The 20,671-nt window shown below is 41.8% G+C and overlaps 1 protein-coding gene across 3 annotated transcripts in view; it reads left to right on the top strand.

Moving 5' to 3' along the window:
* Positions 1-1,168: 1,168 nt before the first annotated feature.
* N4BP2 (NEDD4 binding protein 2) overlaps positions 1,169-20,671 on the top strand; it is a 41,717-nt gene continuing 22,214 nt past the window's right edge. The window contains exons 1-9 of one of the 3 annotated variants that reach the window (XM_083836219.1): positions 1,170-1,602; positions 8,317-8,431; positions 8,736-8,912; positions 9,595-9,672; positions 14,479-14,796; positions 16,121-17,333; positions 18,179-18,303; positions 19,502-19,590; positions 20,413-20,489. In XM_083836219.1, coding sequence (XP_083692345.1) covers positions 14,592-14,796; positions 16,121-17,333; positions 18,179-18,303; positions 19,502-19,590; positions 20,413-20,489 — 1,709 coding nt within the window. In that variant the 5' untranslated portion in view covers positions 1,170-1,602; positions 8,317-8,431; positions 8,736-8,912; positions 9,595-9,672; positions 14,479-14,591. Of the gene's footprint in view, positions 1,603-8,316; positions 8,432-8,735; positions 8,913-9,594; positions 9,673-14,478; positions 14,797-16,120; positions 17,334-18,178; positions 18,304-19,501; positions 19,591-20,412; positions 20,490-20,671 lie in introns of all 3 variants that reach the window. The other 2 variants (XM_083836220.1, XM_083836218.1) reach the window with 2 other exon arrangements.

Here is a 20,671-nt window from a genome sequence, read left to right as displayed (position 1 = left end):
AGACCACTTCTTGTTCCCCTCTTTGAAGGAAAAAGGACAAATGGGGCTTGGAGATGCCACCTTCTTCCCTGAATTGGCTGAATCACAATGTAAGTGATCTGTGGGCTGGGAGACGGCTTTACTGCCTCCGGGAAGAAACGGTTCTCGCCTTTCACAAGAGAGGAATCCTTGCTTCTGGGCACTGGGAAAATCACAGCGTGACCCCCCCCAGCTCGCTTCCCCCGGCGGCATTGTGCCGCGTGGGGAGAAGCTGAATGCAGGTGGTGGTGGGGGGCGTCTCGAAACAAAGAGGTGTGGGGAAGGGACAAAGGGGGGCGTGAGGAACACCTGTCTCCAGCTTGGAACCGAGTGAAAGGGCAGGGAGCCCCTCCTGTTATCTTGCTCGGACAGGCGAGGAGGCAGGAAGCCTGTGGCCCTGTAATGGAGCGCCCTTCTTAGCAGTCAGTAGCGGGTAAACTTCATCAGCGATTCTCCCATTGTATTTTAATGGCTTTTTGTTGAACCTCAGATTTCTTGGATCATCAAACTTATATAAAATCACATAAAAGTTTCCCAGTAGAACCTCTTGAATTTCTCTAAAGAGCTTTGTCCCTTTTGTTGATGCATTCAAAATTCCAGCTCGGGTGCTTTGCTCTCTTCACGGCGGTTCCAGTTTAAGAGGTGCTCATCATCATCCCAGTCTGTCAGAAGCACGTCTCTCTATTTTCATCTTTCCATAATCTGCCACCATCTATCTCCACCAAACATTCCTTGCTTGCTGCAGGTAATGAAAACCTCTCATCAGTTTCTCTTCTACTCCTCCCGCAGCTCATACCCTCCTCCACTGCAATCACAGATGCCAGATCCCACCAGATTCCCCCATTTCCTCAAGAAACTTGGCTTCTTGACACCATTTATCCTCCGGGATCAGCCCGCAGAACCCCTCCATCCTGCCAGGCTGCGCTCAAGGCTCTTTTGCTGTGGCCTTAGAAACTGCGTAGTAAAATAGGGCATCAGAAGATAAACATTCGCTTTCTTTTTAATTAGAAATTTGGAGCCTGTCACTACATGGCTCATAGATTTAACCCTCCTCGACCTCTTCAATCTCCGACGGTTTGGTAAGCCGGCCTACCTCCCGCCGCCGGTGCCATGCCCTCTGTAGGGAGGGTTTATGGTAAGTTTTGGCATACCAGCAGGGCACGGGACAACCGTGACACGGCTGACACGGGAAGCCCTGTGAGCAGCTTTGTGGCCGCCCGCCTCAACAAGCCGGCAAGCGGCAGACTGCGGGGGACAAGCCCCGATTCCCCCCGCGTTTCGGGGAGCCACGGCGGATGCCGGCAGGAGGCAGGGCTGTGCCCGGAGCCCGGCTGCAGCCTCCCGCGGCCAGCCCGGCCTCCGAGGCGGCGCTGCGGGGCCCGGCAGGGGAGGCCGGGGGGGAGAGAGAGGGCGGCGCGGAGCCTCCTCCCGGCTGCCCTTCCCCGGCCGGTCGGAGAGCGGCACTGTGGCCCCGCGGCGCACGCTCCGCCGGAGCCTCCCCGTCTCCCCCTGCCTCCGCCGCCGCCGCCGAGCAGCCCCGCAGCCCCAGCGGCCGGCAGGAGCGAGGGAGCCGAGCGGCGGGAGGTAACCAGGGGCCGCCGGGGTCCGGCGCGGAGCGGCGGGGCCGGGGAGGAGCCTCGCCCTCCCCCTGCTGCCGATAGGGCGCGGGGCTGCGCTGCCCGCCGCCGCCGGCCGGCCGCCATTTCGGGAGCGGGGAGGCTGCCGGAGGGGGCCCGGCACCGCGCGGCCGCGGCCGGGAGGGAGGCAGGCAGGCAGGGAGGGAGGCGGCGGAGGTGGGAGCCGCCCGCTGGCCGGGGCTGGGCGCTGCCGGGGAGGAAAGGGAAGGGGCCGGGTGCCCGGTGAGGAGAGCCCCGGGGAGCGGTAATGGCGGCGGGCAGCTCCGCCTGCGGGCCGGGGCCGCTGCTCCGGGGGCTCCGGTCGCCGAGCGCCGTCGGTCTTCCTCGGGGAGACACCGGCCCCTTCACCCCACAGACTTGGAAAGGGAAGGGCCGCGGCCTCCGTGTCCGCCCCGGCCGCTGGAGGAAGGGTTTCCCCCCCATGCGGTGCAGCGTAGGCCATAAAAACATCACTGAAATGCAGAGCCCTGCGAGTTAAATCCGCCCAGTGCAAAAGGAAAGCAAAAGGTTTTTAGTGCTCGGAAGGACTGCTTGTGCTGAACGGTCGGAAACTGCCGGACCACGTTTACCGTGTGGTTATTTAAGGCACGTCCTGTGTAGTGTGGTGTTCCCAGGTATTTTGGATGTGGTCTACAGTTCGCACCAAGTGCCATAAGGTCACTGGGAATTCAGAGGAGCCCGGGTTAAAACGAGAGAAAAAAAGTACTCTTTTTCTGTATGTTACTTTTAAAAGTCCTGTTCTAAACGACTAAGAACACTTTGACTCTAAGAGATGCTTACAGTGTTTTGACACAAACTCTTACCAAAGTTGAGCACCCATCTCAAGTCTAATGAAGCTTTCAGTAGGGCCATGTGGTTAAAAGATGAGAATAATTCATATGGAGCTTAAGCTCAAATCCTCCAAAAGGTTTTTTTTTGAGATTTCCATCCCTTCGTCTGTTTCACCTTTCGCTCAAATAAAAGCTGAAGATACTTTGTCATAGGATGTGACTGGGGAGCCTGAGGTCAGGATGTAAACCTGAAGCAAATTGCAAAAGGGCAGAAAAAAAAATCAAGCGTGGGATACATTTGTAATAACAGGTTTAGCCCTGATTCATGGGGGTACAGTCACCATTAGTAGGGCAGGGCTGGTGTGGGTCATGGGTTTGCAGCGCTTTCAAGTTGCAGTAGTTCTTGTTGCTGTCGGCAGGACCCACGTGATGAGCCAGCATCAAAGCACATCTGGAAAATCCTTTAATTTCTTCCTTATAGGCTTTTTCCTGTCGTGTGTTCTTATTTATTTATTAAACTATGACATTAGGTGTTTTTTTGTGGCCTTCTCTATACTATTTTTAATTTTTAGAGGACTCTCCCTCTGTTGTTTTAATGTTACAGGTTTTCAGCTGGGGAAGGCGCTGATGTAGGAGGGAAGTGAGATTCTTGGTGTTAGAGATGTGAAAGTGCAACAGTACATGACAAAGATGTTAGCCTAGGCATGGTGTGGGGGAACATCCATGGCTTGTTCGTAGCTGTTTCACTTTATGGTATAGGTGAGTCCTTAGTTGTGATCTTGTCAGTTTTACAAAACACACTCAACTTGTCGTCTTGTCTTTGTGTGTAAATACATTGTGATAGGAACTCAGGGAGGTTGTAGTTCTGAGGCCTTCATGGTCTGTCATCTTGGACTCCTCCCTGTGTGCTGATCTGTAGCTAAATGGCTGAAACAATCAGTCTTATTATTTTAAATGAAGTTCACCTATGCGTGAATTGAGTGCTAGTTAAAGTTGCTGAACTAACTAATTCTTGGGTTTTACATTTTCTTGAGTTTTCTATGCTCAATTAGTTGTTGGGTTTTAGGAAGTTGCTGCCATCGTCTTTACTACAGAGGCCCTGCTACTATAAAAATGTCGATAGGGTGTTAATTAGTCTTCAGTGACACTGTTTCTCGCAATTAAGTAAGGCCATACGCTGATATTTTCTCCTAAATCCAGCTGTGCTTGTGGAAGAAGCTAAGTTTGCTAGCTGCTTCTTCTCATGGCTCCACGGGGGATTTTGATCTACTGGTGGGTTGATTTATGTAACTGATCCGTGTTCTGTCTCAAAAGTGGTCTGTGTTAGCTCAACCCACTAGTTAAAAGTATTTAAATCGAGCTGGCTGATGTTTTTCAGTCATGTAAGGTGAACTCATGTGAACTACTTTCTGAAGGTAAATCGATAGGTTTAGGTCTCTGCCAAGGAAGTAGTGACAGTCATTTGGAGGCCGTAAGCTTTTTGTTGATGTACCTGGACGAGGATGAGGTCATGTGTCTGTGGGTTTACATTAAGCTGAAAATAGTCTTCATCTTTCTAATAGCTGCATAATGGCTGCATATGTGCTGTGTTCAACTGGCCTGGTGGCTTCAGAAATAGAAGTACATTCGAACATATGAAGAAGATGTAATTGTACTGATGGAGCTGTGTAATGTAGTTTCCAGCTTAGGACCTGATGGGCTGGATTTCTTCTTCCCTAGAAAGTATTTAGGATGTCTTTGTGAATAAGCTGTTCTCATTCCTATCTTGCTTTCCTAATGTTGTTTGGCTTCTTGCTTTCTTTTCTAAGTTGTTGTGCACCTTGAATCGGTGTGAAGTGTGCTACAGGTCACTGTAGTATGTTTTGTTTGGGAGTTACTTTGAAGTGGTACTCACATTGCTGTTGTATGTGGGCCACCATCAAATTTCATAAACTGTTCTGTGCTTTTCTCCAACCTCCCTATTCAGCTTCCTATTGTGGACTTTACTTTGTGAGGCTACTGGTTACTAGATAACACGTGGGTGAAAAATCTGGCTGATGTTCCGGCACACCTCGTGCTCTGAGACTCCAGCAGTGACGGTCTCATCAGTGCCCTGTTCTTGCAAATGCTTTCTTCAAACCTGAACGTATCTTTGTTTCCCATGTCCAAAGACTTCTTGTGCTTCTGTTTTATCACAGTGTGCAACAAACCTTCATTTGGAGTTGCAGAACTGGGAACTGTATGTATCCATTACTCAGCTGTGGCACCGGGGGATCCGCAGAGTGCAGCACTGTCTGCCTCATAGACTTGAAGGACTTAAGTGGACCTTCGGGTAGCAAGAGAATATGTTGCAGGAAATAGGTTGGATGGTGCTACTGTCGACTTGTTCTGTGTAGTAGATGCAAGGGAAAGTTGTGGAGCTGACAAGCCTTTGTACGTGGAAGCACCAGGACATGGTGACGTTGCGGAAACCCTGTTAGATGCCTGCATACATCTGGAGATCCATGCTCTGGAATCTGAATCTCTGACAGCCACTTCCTTTTGCTCTCAGCTGCGTTTAGAGTTCCAGCAGCAACTAGAAATATTAAGTAAACCTGTCTTCATTTGCATCAATAGCTAAAGCAAGTCAAAATTTGGGGAAGTGGCATTTGCATCTGTTGCCAGTTCTGATTGCTGCCAGCACAGAAAACTCTAAATAAGTATTCTTTAAATGTTCTGCTTTCCATTCCTCCATGAGGCCACCTGCATGTGTATGCCAATAATAATAAGCAGCACCTGTGATCTTCAGTAGTACTTCTTGTTTCCAATGCCATCTCATCCTGATGGAACCGGTCCTTACCCTTGCTGCTGTCCTTTCACTGGTTCTCTGAGTACTAAAATAAAAGCTTATTATTTGTCCAGGTCTCAGTCACAGAAAAAAAAAAAAAGAGATCCATATAAAAAATGGAAACATGGATGATGTTAACCTCATTAGGAAGAGTCTTGCTCAGATTTATTTTATTTTCCTTTTTTTTTTTAACAGTTGCAAATACTTTGTGCATTAAACTACGTGTTAGCTTCTTAGTTAGATCTTACTGGAGTTGCAACTTACAAAAGGCTACAAACCATTCCAGCAGTTCAGAGACACCAAGTCTTGAATTATGAATTCCAGCCAGTGCTGCCTCCATGAGGGCCATTCTCAGGAAGGTATGAAAGTACAGCCGGGGAGGATGTGCAAGGAAATTCTGTAGCGCAGAAGAACTGCAGTTCTACAGAGAGGTGTTACCTTTATTCACTGCCCTTCAACCTGACTGTGGGACAGGCTCTCCGGAAACACGATGTGAACAAGTTGCAGCTCCATCTGGCAGGAGTTTTCTCTTTCCAAATATTCCTCTCTATCTCCCTATTTTGTAACACAAAACAGGAATGCAATTTTAAGCGGCAGTACTAACTGCAGGAGCCCTGACATAACCAGTGGTCTGGTCTCACTAGTTCCAGCCCTTTGCTTTGCTCTGGAGCCTGGACATTGCTCATGGCAAAGCTGCCGAGCTGCCTGGGGTCTGCACTGGGGGCTGCCAGGTTTTTGGAGAGCTCTGCCCCATGGAGGCCTTCCTCCCCAAACCGAGTTTGGCAGAGGCCCCCTGACCTTCAGCAGGGCTGTGCGCTGTGTGGGAGGCTACCAAAGGACACAGGAGGGAAGCCACAGGAGGATTTGGTATCTCTCGGCTCTCCTAGGGCTGGAAAGACATTTTGCAGGTACTGTCACTGCTTTCTGAGAAACAACCAACCAAGCAACCCTCTGTACCTAATCAAGGAGGACAGCTCCCTGTTGCTTTTCTAGCCCATCAGGCTGTGTATCTGCACCCTTCGTCATCCCAAGGCTCCTTGGTTTTGCCATATCCCAGGCTTTGACCTTTTGCAGGAGGAAGGTGTTTGGGGTCCTGTGGAGACATTTAACAAGCGTGGGGGAATACAGATGAGCGGTGAGAATACCCGAGGTCTTCTGTGAGCTGTCCTTATCTGGCTTCTAGAAAAGCTGGCAGTGAGAGTGCTCAGCTGCTAGAAATCTGGTTTCACTGGTGACAGGGGAAACACCAGTGAAAGAGGTGTACGAAGACAGTTGTTCTGAACGAGAGATGTGCTGCGTGAGGCTGTGCTTGCTGGGGGCTGGGCCTGTCCCGTGTCTCCTTGTCCCGCCGCGCCCAGCTGACCGGCCTCCATGCTCACCTGTTGGTGGGCCTCTGGCAAGAGCAGCTTCCCAGCTTCAAAGGACACAGCGCGGTGTGGTGTTGGACAGATTCTGTCACCCGTCAAGCACGGGCTGACTGCTGCCGTGCGTTAGCTTCCCCTCCTCCTGGCGAGCCACGTGGAGAAGAGCCTGGGAGCCCGTCCTAGCGAGCAGGGCCCCGCTCCTCCTAGACTTGTGGTTACTTCTCCATCACCTGCTTCGCGTGAGCCCGGGCTGTTCCTGCACTCTCAAACTTTGTATTCAATGGGCAAAGCTTTTGTTTCATACTCAGAGCAAGATGCAGCTTCTGAGAAGAAGAACCTGTCTGTGGTGCAGGCCACATGCAAGGCTCAAAAATCACGGGAGCGGAGAAGATGCCCCAGCAGAGCGGCTCGCATCAGGACGTGCGAGGCAGTGTCTTGCACTTTGGCTGAATTTTCTGAGAAAACGAGGACCTTAGTTGAAACTTGAAGTAGATAAAGCCCTCTGAACACTCTGTGAAAATTACGCTGCGTGGGAGAAGGAAGAGAGCAGAAAAGATAGTTTAAGGTTTTTTTAAAAGCACTTTGGTCTCTAGCTGGGTATAGATCTTGACGTTAAATAACAAAGCATTTGAGAGTCCTGTTCTGTTACTGGCTGCTGTCAGAAATGAAAGAATGCAGAAGGCTCACAAACCGTCTCCTTTGCTACTCCTAGGCTTATTGAGAAAAATCTGCTGGCAGGCATTTCCTTTTCTTCTTCCCTTTTCTACCTTGTTTTTTGACAGGGGACTGAACTTTGAAATGAAAAGTTTTGTGTTGTATAGACAGAATTAGAGAGTACAGTGGTTGGGTTTGATTTGATTAGCTGCTTTTTTTCTCTTGTGCTTGTACTTAAATACTTGTTTTGCTCCATTTATGAGACTTAAAAATACAAAAAATGCAAGAGAACAAATCTGGAAGTAACCTTTGCATTTTAATGCATTTATTAGCAGGGCCTGATAGAGAAAGCGGAAATGTGAGTAATGGAAACAACGTAGTGTCGCACTGCCATCAGGTACATTTTGGCCTTTCTGTTCCCCTTCTAGACTGAATCTCTCTTCAGAGCTGCAGTGTTCTGTAAAATTGCTGAACAGCTTTTCGGGCTTTCCTGGAGTGGCTTTTGTAGTTCAGCACAAATTTGGTGAAGCCATGTGTTGGAGAGTGGGGTGAATAGTGTTCTCTGCCTCCAACCTGTCCTTTGTTTTGTAAACTTGGATCAAAAAGGTCAAGGTGTTGCTTAGGTGAAGTGTTGTGTATGTTTAGATGACAATCCTTAGCACTTTGGAGCAGCGGAGTGTGGTTAAATGCAAAATGGGAGGTGAGTTGAGTTTCCCAGTCTCTTGAAAAGACTCCTACAAAGTAATTGAGCCATCCACCTGTTGTATTAGGAGCATGACAGAATATTTGTTTAAATTTCCCTATGTGGTTTAGCTGTGTATTCTCTTTTATTTTTCTTCTTTTCTTTTTAATTTATTTTTGTTTGGTTGGAAAACCTGGCTGCTGTTAGGTGTTCTAGGCTAATGTGTACACCAGAATTAAGTCAGGCTTTGAATAAACCTAACATCTTCAGTGTGGACCCAGTGGTTTTGGAGTTTTTAGGTGTTTCAGCGAGCACCTAACATTGGTGGAGCGTTGCAAATTAATGGTGTATCTAAAAGCAATGTATTCTGTTTTTGTTGTACTAGGTTTATGTTGCCTTATTCCCCACGTGATGGAACAAAGCTTTTCTTGACCAGCATGGATATATAAACACTTTCAAGATGGTTAGGAACTGTTGTGAAGAACCAAATGGAATGACAAGTAAGGAAACTTACTTTTATTCCAAATTCATTCTGCTGTCGTTATGTTATTTCCTTACCTGATGTAAGTCAGCTTTGTTAGGTAAGAAATTTGTAGCTGAAATCAAGTAGGTGTTCCTGTCCTTGGCAAAACTTACACTTGATATTTGAGTTCAACTTGTCATGTTGTGTGCTTTACCAGTAAAATGCTAGGCATACTTAATCTATTAAAAAAAAGTGTTGCTCAGTGTTAAAACTACTTAAAGGTGCATGCTCTGTGAGCAAAATACTAATTTTAATTTGTGTTCTGATGATTCCTTTGTCAGGAGGGAGCACCCACTTCTACTGATGTCTAATTTGTACATTTGACAGTATGGTTTCCTGACAGAAGAGTTTATTATATTTTTTTAAAAACTTCAAATCTTTATTAAATATGACACCAGTGGTGCTTTTGGAAAGATGAGAAGGGACCCACTGCGGGGCAACTCGGTGAACCTGAAAATGTAAGTTTTTATGGCAGTATTATTTTATTTGAATTTAAATAAAGGTCTTTTTTTTTCATTCTTAAGAATGTCAGTACCTGTGTGTGTTTTTTCAGAGCCAGAAGATTCAAATGAACATCGCATGATAAATATTCTGTGCAATTTGAAATTTAAATTTTTGTGGGGAATAAGAAAACAAAACCAACCTTTGTTTATGTGTATGGAGTTAACTTCCTTAAACTGATCAGAGAAATTTAAAGACACATAAATGAGCGGCTTTGGTCATATTGGCTGAAAGTTGCCTTGTGTCAAGGCTGGAGGCTTCCTTTGCCCTTAAAAAAGGCAGTGAAGTAATACTGATAGCTTATTTGTCATTTGAACTTGATCTTGGTCAAACCAGAAGCCATGCTGCTGAATGATTTTGGTAAATCTAGAGCAGCAGTTAGAATATTTTTCTGGTGTATCTGCTTCCAAAACAAATTCTCATAATGACTTTGAAAAAATTACATTTACTGCTGATTGTTTCTCAGTGCAGTATCTCTGATTTAAGGAGCTTTGTGAATACCTTGGTATCCACTGCCTAACTCACTTAAAATAGTTCAGTATATTTCTTGCTTCAGTGCCTGTGTTCTGTCTGTTGTTGAATACTGCCTTTTTCCTTCACTTCCTATATTTGAGATTATATGTATAATATGACTTGCAGTCAGTCTGATGTTCTGAAGAATTTGGGCACATCTTGAAAATGCAAGCCACAGTGCATGGTTTCTAAGAAGACATCCAGGTATGAAAGAAGTATGAGATATCTCAGGCTTTCTTCAGACCTTTGTTCAACAACTGTATATTCATTTTCACATTATACTGAAAATTAGACAATAATGCAAGTCTCAAGCCTTAGACTTGAGAAGTCTATGAGATTTTTCCTTCTCCTAAATTTTGGTCAGATGCTGCTTGATGCTGTTTTGTAATAGCTTTTGTTTGATTTTGTAAAAATACTGTTCTTCAACAATACATAGAAATTCCTCTCTGCTTTCTCAGAACTGGTAGCTTTTGCTATGGAATACAAATGAGCTTTAGCTGAACAAATTTAACATAGCTTCAGTGTAAAAATTACTGGTATCTTTTAGCTTACTTCAAAAAATGCATTTGTATCCTTAGTGAGCTAATAGCTTCTGTATGACAAGTCTGTATTAGCACTTAGTTCCTAGCATAAATGAAATCTTACCTTTTTTAAAAAATGTTTGTTTTTGAAGGGTCTTGGAGACTTTTTTTCCACTTAGATTTTTCTTTGGATGGTTTTAAGGGTTGTGAGTTCTTTGCATTGTATCATAAGAGAGAATATTTTGATTCTTTCTAAGGAAAACTTAAAGTTACCGTTTGCTTTACCTATGCTGGAACTTGGATTTCACCCTAAAGTGTCTGCTTATGATGAATCTACCTCTAAAATTTTCAGTATAAGCACTGTTTCTATTTTCTCAGCCGTTCTATAGGTTGTTCACTCACCTGCATTGTAGGAAAGGACTTAAATGATTTAAATGTAATTCACAGATACCTTTGCTGCTGTTTGGCTGGAATTTACCTTTAGTGCAGGAAACAAATCTTAGTGTCTAGTATAACCACAAGGCTGGGAGGCCTCAAGGCCATGATTAAGTTTTTTTCCATAAAACATTTCATAGTCATCGTCTTTCATGAAGTAACTTCTCTTTCCTCTTTTTATTTTGTATCAGGAAGGCTGCTCTGGTATTAGTTTAACTTAGCTCTTTGTTTATTTAATCTTTTCTAATGCCTACTAGAGTTAAAAATAGTGTGTTGAAAACATGTCTAGTTGTCATCCCCCTTCCTTCCCAATGTGAGGAGTCTGACCCGGATGACTATAATATTCCTGCTAGTTTGGGTTATTTTTTTTCTAAGGACAATTGCATTAATGAAAATAAAATGGAGCCTTGTGGAACATGTCTGCAAGGGAATTCCTTTGCAGTAGTTACAGTGATTTCAATCCACTCCGTGCTTTGTGGAAGAATTTTCTTAGCTATTTGCCCAAGACTGTAATACTTAGTTTATCAATTTTAGAATGAGAGTGGAAAAAAATTGAGAGGGGAAAAAAACCAACAACTTGTTTTTCCTCTTCTGTATAATGGTATTTACTGGAAACAGTGGTCATGTTACTTTTGTTCTCCTAGAGAATTACAAACACGTCCTTAAAGCTAGTTTAAGAAACCGTTGGTTTTCCTTTCCCTGGAAAGGAACGTTGCTACTTGGACATTGGTATTGAGACTTGACGTTTTGGTCCATCCCCATGTTGTGCAAGGTCGGCCACTTCTCTGCACTTCGTTGTTCCACCTGTAAAACAAAAGGAAAAGGTGCGTTGTGTTAGGGTGATGACATCGGTGCTCGCCTGTGTTTGTAGTGACTGGTTTGCCTGTTGGTGGCTGCTGATCTTTGGCTGTGTGTATCTGTGCCTGGAAATGTCTCGTTCATCTACCCAGCTCCTTAGGGGTAGCGGTACTGAAACAGGCAACATCAGAGGCTCGTAATCTGTGATTAAAAATAAATTCTGGACATCTAGAAAGATGATGACATTAAAGCGCCCTGACCTCACAGGTCTACAACATCTCTCTAGGGTTTGAACATCTTGTTTTATAGAGAATGCCGGTGTCTTGATCTCTCTTTTGTTTGTAGGGTTGCTTAATTAAGAAGGTAATTCTCATAGAAGCAGATTTTTACACGTTTGGGGTAGCTGGATTACGTCGAGAAGAGATCCTTAATGTCAGGAGATGTGTATTTCTGAAGAACTGTGAGTTGAGGAGGTGCTTGTTGGTTTTCTTTTTTTTTTTTTTTGTAAAGGTGAAGTCGAGACTGCCACAGGAGTATTGTTTTTCATCAGCGCTGTAATGAAACAGCTGTTTGCTTTAATTGGCTGCGTGCAGAAGGAGGTATCCAGAACTGCCGAGTGTATAGCAGCCTCTGGCTGATTGTCTAGAAACCTCCTTCAGTGTGTTCAGCACAGCTCCGCTCTTCTAAATCATTCTGGTATTACAACTGCATTTACATCTTGGGGAAAAAAGCCCCCATTCACAGCAAACTACAAATTGATTTATATGTTAGCCAGAACCAACAAATGTAGCTGACCCCCAAGTCCGGCTATTGGGTTATTCAAAATTATTTCCCCTTTTTTAGTTTTTAAAAAGAGAATCTTGAATATCTGAAAAGAGAAGTCTGTAGATAAAATCCCATTTCAAGTTCAGGTTATGCTCTTAAAAACAAGTGAATAATTTTCCCTTTCAGTTGTGTGTAGTTGCGTCATCTCTTTTGTAATGAGTGCAGTGGGCTTTGTGTGTGTGCGGTCATCTATTTTTGTAGACTTTTATTATGCTTGGTAATATCAACAGGAGATATTGTCTGGGAATCTGTCCAGGAATTACATTGAAAATACGGTGGTAAACGAAGGACATTCTGTCAAAATATCTGATACTGTCCATGATACTGTCCATGATACCTTACTTTAGCTTTCTTTTTTTTTTTTTTCTCATTTCACCGTAATAATATTTAGGATTTGTAGTAATACCTTGAAAAGGTTTTTGAGATCTCTGGACCATGGCACCGGCAGCTTACTGTAAATGCAAGGATTATGATCGTAGCTCATGCAAACAAAATCTCTTCCTATGAAACAGAGTTCTTTGTAGCATATTGACAAAGGAGGAAGTATTGTTGGAATGACAGATAAAGGTGAATAAAGTGATGGGAAGTATGTGATTAGTTTTCACAAACATTTTTTTTTTCTCATTTAGATCGATGCAGACTGAAGCGTGGGGCTTTGTTAGACCCTAAGAGTAAGGCATCCTGATATATTGTGTGATACACAGCCTAACGCAGGACGTGTGTTGGGAAGGCAATATCCTATAGTGAAGTAAGGGAATCAGTTGTTAGAAGTCCTAGCTAAAGAGCATGCTTTTCAGCAGGCCTGATCATTATAAGGGACTTGAAATGAAACATTAACAACTCTTGGAGTGCTCTGCTTAAAGTCTCTTGGTGTGCAGTAATGTCGAGGTGCATGAATAGCTTTCTCCCTTGCAGGGACTTTTCTTTGTCAGCGAACCAGTTTTAGCGGGGAGCGTTTTTTTTAGCACTGACACCTTGTGTGAAGTTAGGTCTCAGCCTGTTTTACTGGCTGGAGGATGAATCAAATAGAAAAACAAGTTTGAAAACCATGACTTTTTAAATCATTTTGTCTGATTTTTTGTGTGTGTGACAGTAAAGAACAGTGTAAAGATGGCTAATCAGAGAGAGAGAAATCAAAAGAGTATAATGAAAAAAAAAATCTGCAATTGTCCCAGCTCGGTCTGGCTAGCTAGCATCTTCCAGTGTCATCTCTCCATTATTTTTGGAATGCTGCCTCTGCCTTTTTGTGTATATTGTCATGCCTTTCACACTTCCTCTTCATTGTTTCAGACATCCATCTAATTTTTCAGCTGAACTCCGTAAACATACAGTAGAGACTCCTGGGATCCTGAAGTTGTTTTTCTTACACTCTCAAGCCATAAGAATTTATATAGCAGTTTACCTCCTTTTAAATACTTCTCTGGTAGAGAAGCTATTGCTAGATAGTGATTCTTTGCTGTAATTTACTTCAGATTCTCAGCCTTACCAAGGTTTTCCACTCTACTGAATAACCCCTTTAAACATTATAAATGAGTTTATGAGCAACAAAGCTTTAATGTTATTTGACATAAAGGAAGAGCTGAGATCACACTATACTCTGTGCTTGGATTTCAATTAAGAGTTGCTTTCCTCTTCTACACAGGATTAGTGCAGTAATTGCTGTTATTATCAATGCCATCATGTTTTAACTAGAAGTATTTGAAGGTTTCATGGAAGAAGTGGGGGAGGACCAGAGCCTCTTCTCACTTGATGGCTCATAAAGCTACAAAATGTTTTTAAAAGTTAAAAGCAACAACACCAACAAAAAAGCAACGCAAAATTGCTGAGGTTGGAAGGCAGCTCTGGACGTCATCTGGTTCAACCCACCTGCTCTGGCAGCGTCACCTAGAGCCAGTTGCTCAGTCCAGGCAGGTTTTGAAGATCTCCAGAGATGGCAACTCTGCAGCCTGTCTAGGCAATGTTTTCTGGTGTCTGAATACTGAAGAACCTCAACTGTTTACTCTTAAAATATCCAAAGTGGAAAAAGATAGTCATGTTCTGAAGGACTTTTGGAAGATTTGGAAGTGTATGCTATGTTTTCCAATAGTTTTGTAAGAGAAGCAAAGGCTCTGAATTTTTAACAGAATGTAAACTCTCCGTGATGTTAACTGGTCATCAGCAGATGTTAGCAGAGAAGTCCTTTTGAACTGTCTGCCTTGCATTGCTTCCCTTACTTTTCTGGATTTTTCATTTAAACTCAACTTTATTTGTTCTTTCTTCCAGACAAGGATTGGATAGCTAGCTAGTTGGGAAGTAAGGCTGCCTAAGAAGAAAGGCATCCTTCTGGAAAAAGCATTTCTGGACGCTTGTGTATTTCTTGATCTTCTAGCTGTCTTAACAGGGGACATGGAAATGCAACCAGATTAAAAGTTGTTGATTCTCTTCTTTCCAGGTCTGCTCTTCTTGTGTACATCCTGGTTACGAGAGGTTTCTTGTGACTTCTAAGCTTGTTACTGTTGGCCTCATGTGAACAAAACAAAAAGCAAGCTGATTTTGGAAAACAAAATGCCACGGAGAAGGAAAACTGGTGGAAGTCCCTCTCGGAAGAATGGAACTGCTGTTGCTGTGTTTCAAGGGGACCCAAGCCTCTCAGTGTCACAAGCAGCATACAGTGTCAATAAGGAAGAGCTCTTCAACAGCATGTCAGAAATGTTTTCTGACTTGGATCCTAGTGTGGTTTATATGGTTCTGTCTGAATGTGATTTTAAAGGTAAATAAAATACAGTTGGCGTTACAGTTTTGTTCTGTGTGCAGACAATTCTTAACTAGGGCAACACCAAAAAAGTTGGTGTGGGTGTTGCAAGTATATTTGTGAGTCTAGTTTTTAACGAGTAGGTGAGTCATAATATTTTGAAATTTTATAGCTCTTTGTGTGCACGATTCTCCACGTTTGACAGTGTTTCTCTGAGACTGGTAATTTGCAGTAGTGCAGTATGCTTTAAAAAATGGAGGTACAGTTGAAGCAGCAACATCTGAGTTGTTTGGGCAGGGAATAACTATTGCTTGGAGCATATTAGTCAAGCTGTGTTCATACGGTCAGATGTGATTAGCTGAGATTTTTCTAAGAATATTTGCAAAGAAGGTAGAGGTTGGCATTCTTTATATGTGTGAAATTTAGCCATTAAAAGGGCTGCTTTTATTGCTGTTTTTGTTACCTGAATTGTATAGAATTTATAACTCTATAGGTCACTCATATTTATTGCTATGATCATTTTTCCTTTGAAAAGAAGAATTGATGTAGTTATTCATGCTTTCGTGTAATAAGATTTACCCACTTAGGTTCAGTTTAAAAATTGAAAAAATAGAATCTTTTTTTTTGTATGAATAATAGTAAGTTGCTCTCATATAGTAGGGAAGATGGAAGGACAAGGAAGATTTTATGTAACATGTACCTCTGTGCAGAGAGAGTTGGACTTGAACAGACATGTTGCTACATTGTACTTCAGAAAAATAGAAGCTTAGTTTTAATTTTATGCTACTTGTGCCAGGTTTTCATTTTTGTTAACGTTAATCACAGGTAACCTATGCTCCATTTAGTGGCTTTCCAAAGATTCAATGTGGATGCTGGATTTTTCAGGCTATTAGTTGTGACATTTTCACTTGGGACTAGCCATAATGAAAACAATTTTTATACTTGTATCTCTTTAGTTCTCAATAGTGTCTTTCAGTTCATTTCACGCTATTTCACTTGTACCATGTAGGTTAGAAATAAGTATCCATTTAAACATCCAGCTCTGACTTACTTGCTTTTTTTTCCAGTTAAACACAGTCATTTTTAGACGCTGTTTCCTTAGTCATTTTAATGCTTATTATGTTATTATTTTGCAATATGTCTATTTTCAGTTCTGTCTTTTACCTCTAAAGAGATACAGGTCAAGAGGGTTGCAAAAGGTATGGTAATAGATGAATTGGTGAACTTTCCGTTGATTGTCTCTTTAGTTATCATAAATACTTCTTGAAGTAAAAAACTACATTCACATCAGCTTGTGTTGCTCCAGTTGATCACACTTTATTTTCTTTACCTTATTCAACAGTAGAAAATGCTATGGATTATCTGCTAGAGCTGTCTACTCACGCCGAAGGAGCAGTATCTTCAAAAATCTCAGGTTTTGATTCAGTAGTATCATCCCTAGCTCTTGTTAATCAGCAAAGATCTGTTGCAAATCAAAGAATGGGGGAAAGTACTGCAGAACACAGTAATTCTGGAGAAGAAAAAGAAAAGGTCTTATCACCTGATGTGCAGCTGACTGAAGAACTGGATTCCTTAATAGAAAATGCCTTTCAGAGATACAGCTGGAGTGATGAATTGCCTAATTCTGCAAATGACCAAATTGTATGTGAACATGATGGCTTTAATGAATTTCCTCAGTGGGAAGAATCTGGTCCAGGTTGCAATGTCCTACATTTTCCACAGCAAATAGGGACAAATGATGAGGTTTTAGAAAACTTCTGCTGTTCTCAGCCACGAGCAAGCCAACTGAGCATCCAGACAAGCTCCCCAGCTGCATCAGACACTTTTGCACAAGTATTGGAAGATTCTGATTTGTCAGAAATGCATGTTCACCGTGAGGTAGCTTCAGAAGCCTGTAAACAATCAAGTGGAGAAATGTCATGTGGAAATCCTGATCAGGCACAAGATACTGTTTCAGGTCATAAAAGTGAAACTGCTGCTTCTGGTGAGTCCTCCCAAAGACCTCTGGAACTTGGAGTAGCTGTCAATGAAAATCCTAATTCAAAGTGCTTGGAACAGGACAAAGAGGTAATGACTGCCTGTAACAGCCATCAGAGCACTTCTCTTCCAAAGGCATCTCTTGAAAGATCCAGTTTCAAAACACCAAAACTTGTAGATTTTCAGCAATCTCAGCAGGGTTATGACTCAAACTTTTCTATGCCGTCATGTCAAAGTCATCAACACTGGAACCTCATGGCTCCTGCGTTTTACCCTTCCAGTGGAAACCACAGCTTTGTAACTCCTGTGGCTGCCAGTCCAGGGCAGTGGAGACCTATTTCAGACTATAGGAATTTGGAAGAAGGACTTTTTTTTTCTTCTCCAGCGGTTTCAAATGCCTGGGATAGCAATCCTTCTCTGAAGGTATGGGGAAATCAAGATAGAAACTCAAAATTGAACCTCTCGCAAGCACAGCAACCACCTGTTTGTCACATGATGAGAAAAAAGATGCACCTTATAGGTCAAGTACTTGTTCTTCTCAGAGGTGTTCCAGGATCAGGAAAATCATATTTGGCAAGGTAGAACATCTATATTGTGAGCTTATAAAAGAAGTTGCTTAATTGTCTACAGGATTTAGTGCAGGCAAAGACAATTTTCTGACGTTTGTAAATAGTTATGATTAAACCTTAATTGTCCTGCTGTATGTACAGCATTGTGAGTAATAATAATTGGAGAGAGCTGAGTTACTTCCAGCTGCTTGATCTCAGGTGAAAATAAAAATAGGAGGGGTAAGTTTTAATGTCACTCACTGGCCTGAGGTCCGGAATAGAGTTACGCCAGCGGAGTAAATCTTCACAGTAATATTTAGCTCTACTGTGTTTGTCTAATCCCTAATAACTTCATGTGTTTCCTTCCAGTAACATAGTTGGAAATACAATAGGTAGAAATTTCCCTTCCACTGTCGGAATTCTTTTGAGAAAATTTGCGCAAGTAGTATGTGTTGAGTGTCTCAGGGTGACCCCTTGATTTCTTTTTTAACTCTCCAAAAGCGTAGATTACACATAGACTCCTTTGGCTGGCATCTGACATATTTGGTGCAATTAAAACTGCACGTTTATCTGGCAGTGTGAACGTATGTCGCTAGATATAGATGGAAAAATACCTCTCTGATTTCTTGAAATGAGACTTGTAGGGAAACTATCAGCTGGTTTCCCTAGATATACCCAGCATTTGCAAAAGGAGGGAAATTATTATAGTTCTCCTTTGCTTGGAGGATGATTCATCCCTTACCTGAATTTGCTGCTTATGTTCCAAATAATCAGCCACGCTGCTTTTGGACAAGAGACTGAAGACGTGTATGTTAGTAAATAGCAGGGCTGGGGAGGAGAAGGGGAAATACTACTTACTTCTTGATCTTTCACAGGACTTTGCTGGAGGATAATCCAGGTGGAGTCATTCTTAGTACTGATGATTACTTTTATAAACATGGACAATACCATTATGATCCCGATTGCTTAGGGGAAGCACATGACTGGAACAGGAAACGAGGTGAGAAATAAATAAGGGACTAGCTTGCTTGTTTACAGTTCAGTGCTTGCGTACTGTTGAAGAAGCTGCCTGTCTTGTAATGCTTGTGTCACAGGATCAGCATTTTTCCCATCTTGTAATTACTTTTTGATGTGTGTAGGAAAAGAGTATGAGCACAAACTCAGAAATCACCTGTTCATTGTGTGTTTTGCAATTGAGAGCACCAGTTTTGTCAAAAGATTGTTTTGTCCTCAGATTTCATCGTGGTATGTATTTTGGGTTGTATCCAATTTCTGGAGTGGTGACTGGTGCTATCTCCTGGGAATATTTTTTCTGAGATTAAGCTGAGTGGTTATTTATCCATATACAATAAATAATGAGAATGTTGATACAAATAAAACACCTACACAGATATTTTCCTGCTCGTGGTTATTTTTTTCTCTTGAGCATTAAAATGTTGGCAAATTTAAAATATTTGTAAGGACATGACAGAAACAATGATATTTTTTCCATAATCAGTGTATTTTTTGATAGAGGCTCCCACTAAGCTCTCCATAGAAACAGCTCTTAAAGCATTTATTTGCTAAATTTGAATCATGATCACTTTTCTACTATCAAATTTCTAATCTGTAGAAAAATGGGTTAATAAGAAACACGTGATTCAGCAATAACTTTGATTGTTCAGACTCATTGTAACGTAGCTACAGAAACATGGTGCTGTATCTCAAAGCTAGTGATTCTAAACATTTTATTACTATGTATTAAAAATTACAATAATTCTTTTGATTTTTCATATTTTATACAGTTTACAGAGTGGACTATTCTTAAGACTGTTATAAAGCCAAGAATTTTGTATGCAACAAAGAAGTCCACTTTAAGGTGATCATGTAGTTTTTTTTTAGTTTGATTTATTGATTGATTAGTCATCTTGCCATATTTTACATCTGCATTTTCATTCCTTGATTATCATGCATTTATTAATTCAAAAGAATAATGTCATATCTCAGTAGCTTTACATATGGGGGGGAATTTCTAAAATAAGAGGGCCTTGGAACAGAGAGATCAAGTTGTGGCAAGAGTTCTTTACTCAGTGGTTAATCACTGTGGATTATCTATTAAAAAAAATTATTACGGATTTAGAGAAGTATAAGTGTTACATGTCCACTCTATTAATCACAGAATTAACTGTATCACATTCATTTGTACATGTGTCTTTCAGCCAAAGAAGCATTTGAAATGAGAATCTCTCCTATCATAATAGACAACACAAACATACAAGCATGGGAGATGAAGCCTTATGTTACATTGGTTAGTATTATAATTTCATCAATATGAAAAGGGATTACTGACCCTTATGTCAACATGTTTTAAAATGAGATTATCTTTCTCAGTCTAGCCCTCGTACCGCAGGGAAGTCTGGAGTCAAAAGTGTTGTATAGAATGATATTACCCAGTGTTGTATTGTTTGTATGCCTGTGTGTTGAACTGGCCTGGTTTGCAGGTGACAAATCCGAGTGTTTTGTACTTAGAAGCAAAAATATATTTTTGCGTGGAAAACTGGATTCTTTTCCTCCTATATATTATGAGGAGAAATACAAGCTACTTTTTAAAAATGTATGGTCTACTTGCATCATTAGTGCAGATTATAAGGGCCATTTACTTGCTGCCTGCTCAAGTTTCTAGGATGTCAGGAAGGCTGTCCCCTCTAGCTGTGTTAGTAGAGCCGAATTGCCTGTTTGGAACTAGCTTGCATCTGGCCAGCTCTGAATGTCTGAATGTAAGCATTGAGATTTTCTGTATAAGAGGCTGTGTAGACACATGCATACCACACCTGGAAAGAGGAGATGCTCTGTGCTCTTGAATCTGCCCTGAGTCAGAGGAGGTAGAACATTAAAGGGATTATATCAAATAGAGACTTTTTTTTTTACTGGGATAATGGCACAAACTTAATTTTAAAGTCTCCATTTACACAATTAGAATTGAAACAGTGAAAGAAAATTTGTTATTCCAGATATTTAATTGGTTCTGAAAAATATAAAAAACAGCTTTAAAGAAGCAGTCTATGCATGTTGTACATTTTTTGTAGATGGATGATGTGTTTTTGTTCTGTTTTATATCTGTTTTATTCAGGCTCAGCAGTTCAAATACAAAGTCATGTTCCGCGAACCGGACACTTGGTGGAAGTTTAAACCAAAAGAACTTGAAAAGTAAGAATGTAAAGGAAAATTTCACGTTTGATTGAATGCTTCTCATAGTCTGTAAACTATGACTTTAAATTTTTTTTTTTGCAATAATAAGTAGACTTTAATAATTTTTCATACAATAGTAACCTCTGGATTTTATGTATGTTATATATTTATATATATATATATATATAATTCTGTCACTT

The sequence above is a fragment of the Anser anser genome (assembly GCF_964211835.1).
Source record: "Anser anser genome assembly, chromosome: 4".
Lineage (NCBI taxonomy): Eukaryota > Metazoa > Chordata > Aves > Anseriformes > Anatidae > Anser > Anser anser.
This window is presented reverse-complemented; position numbering and strand designations above follow the sequence as displayed.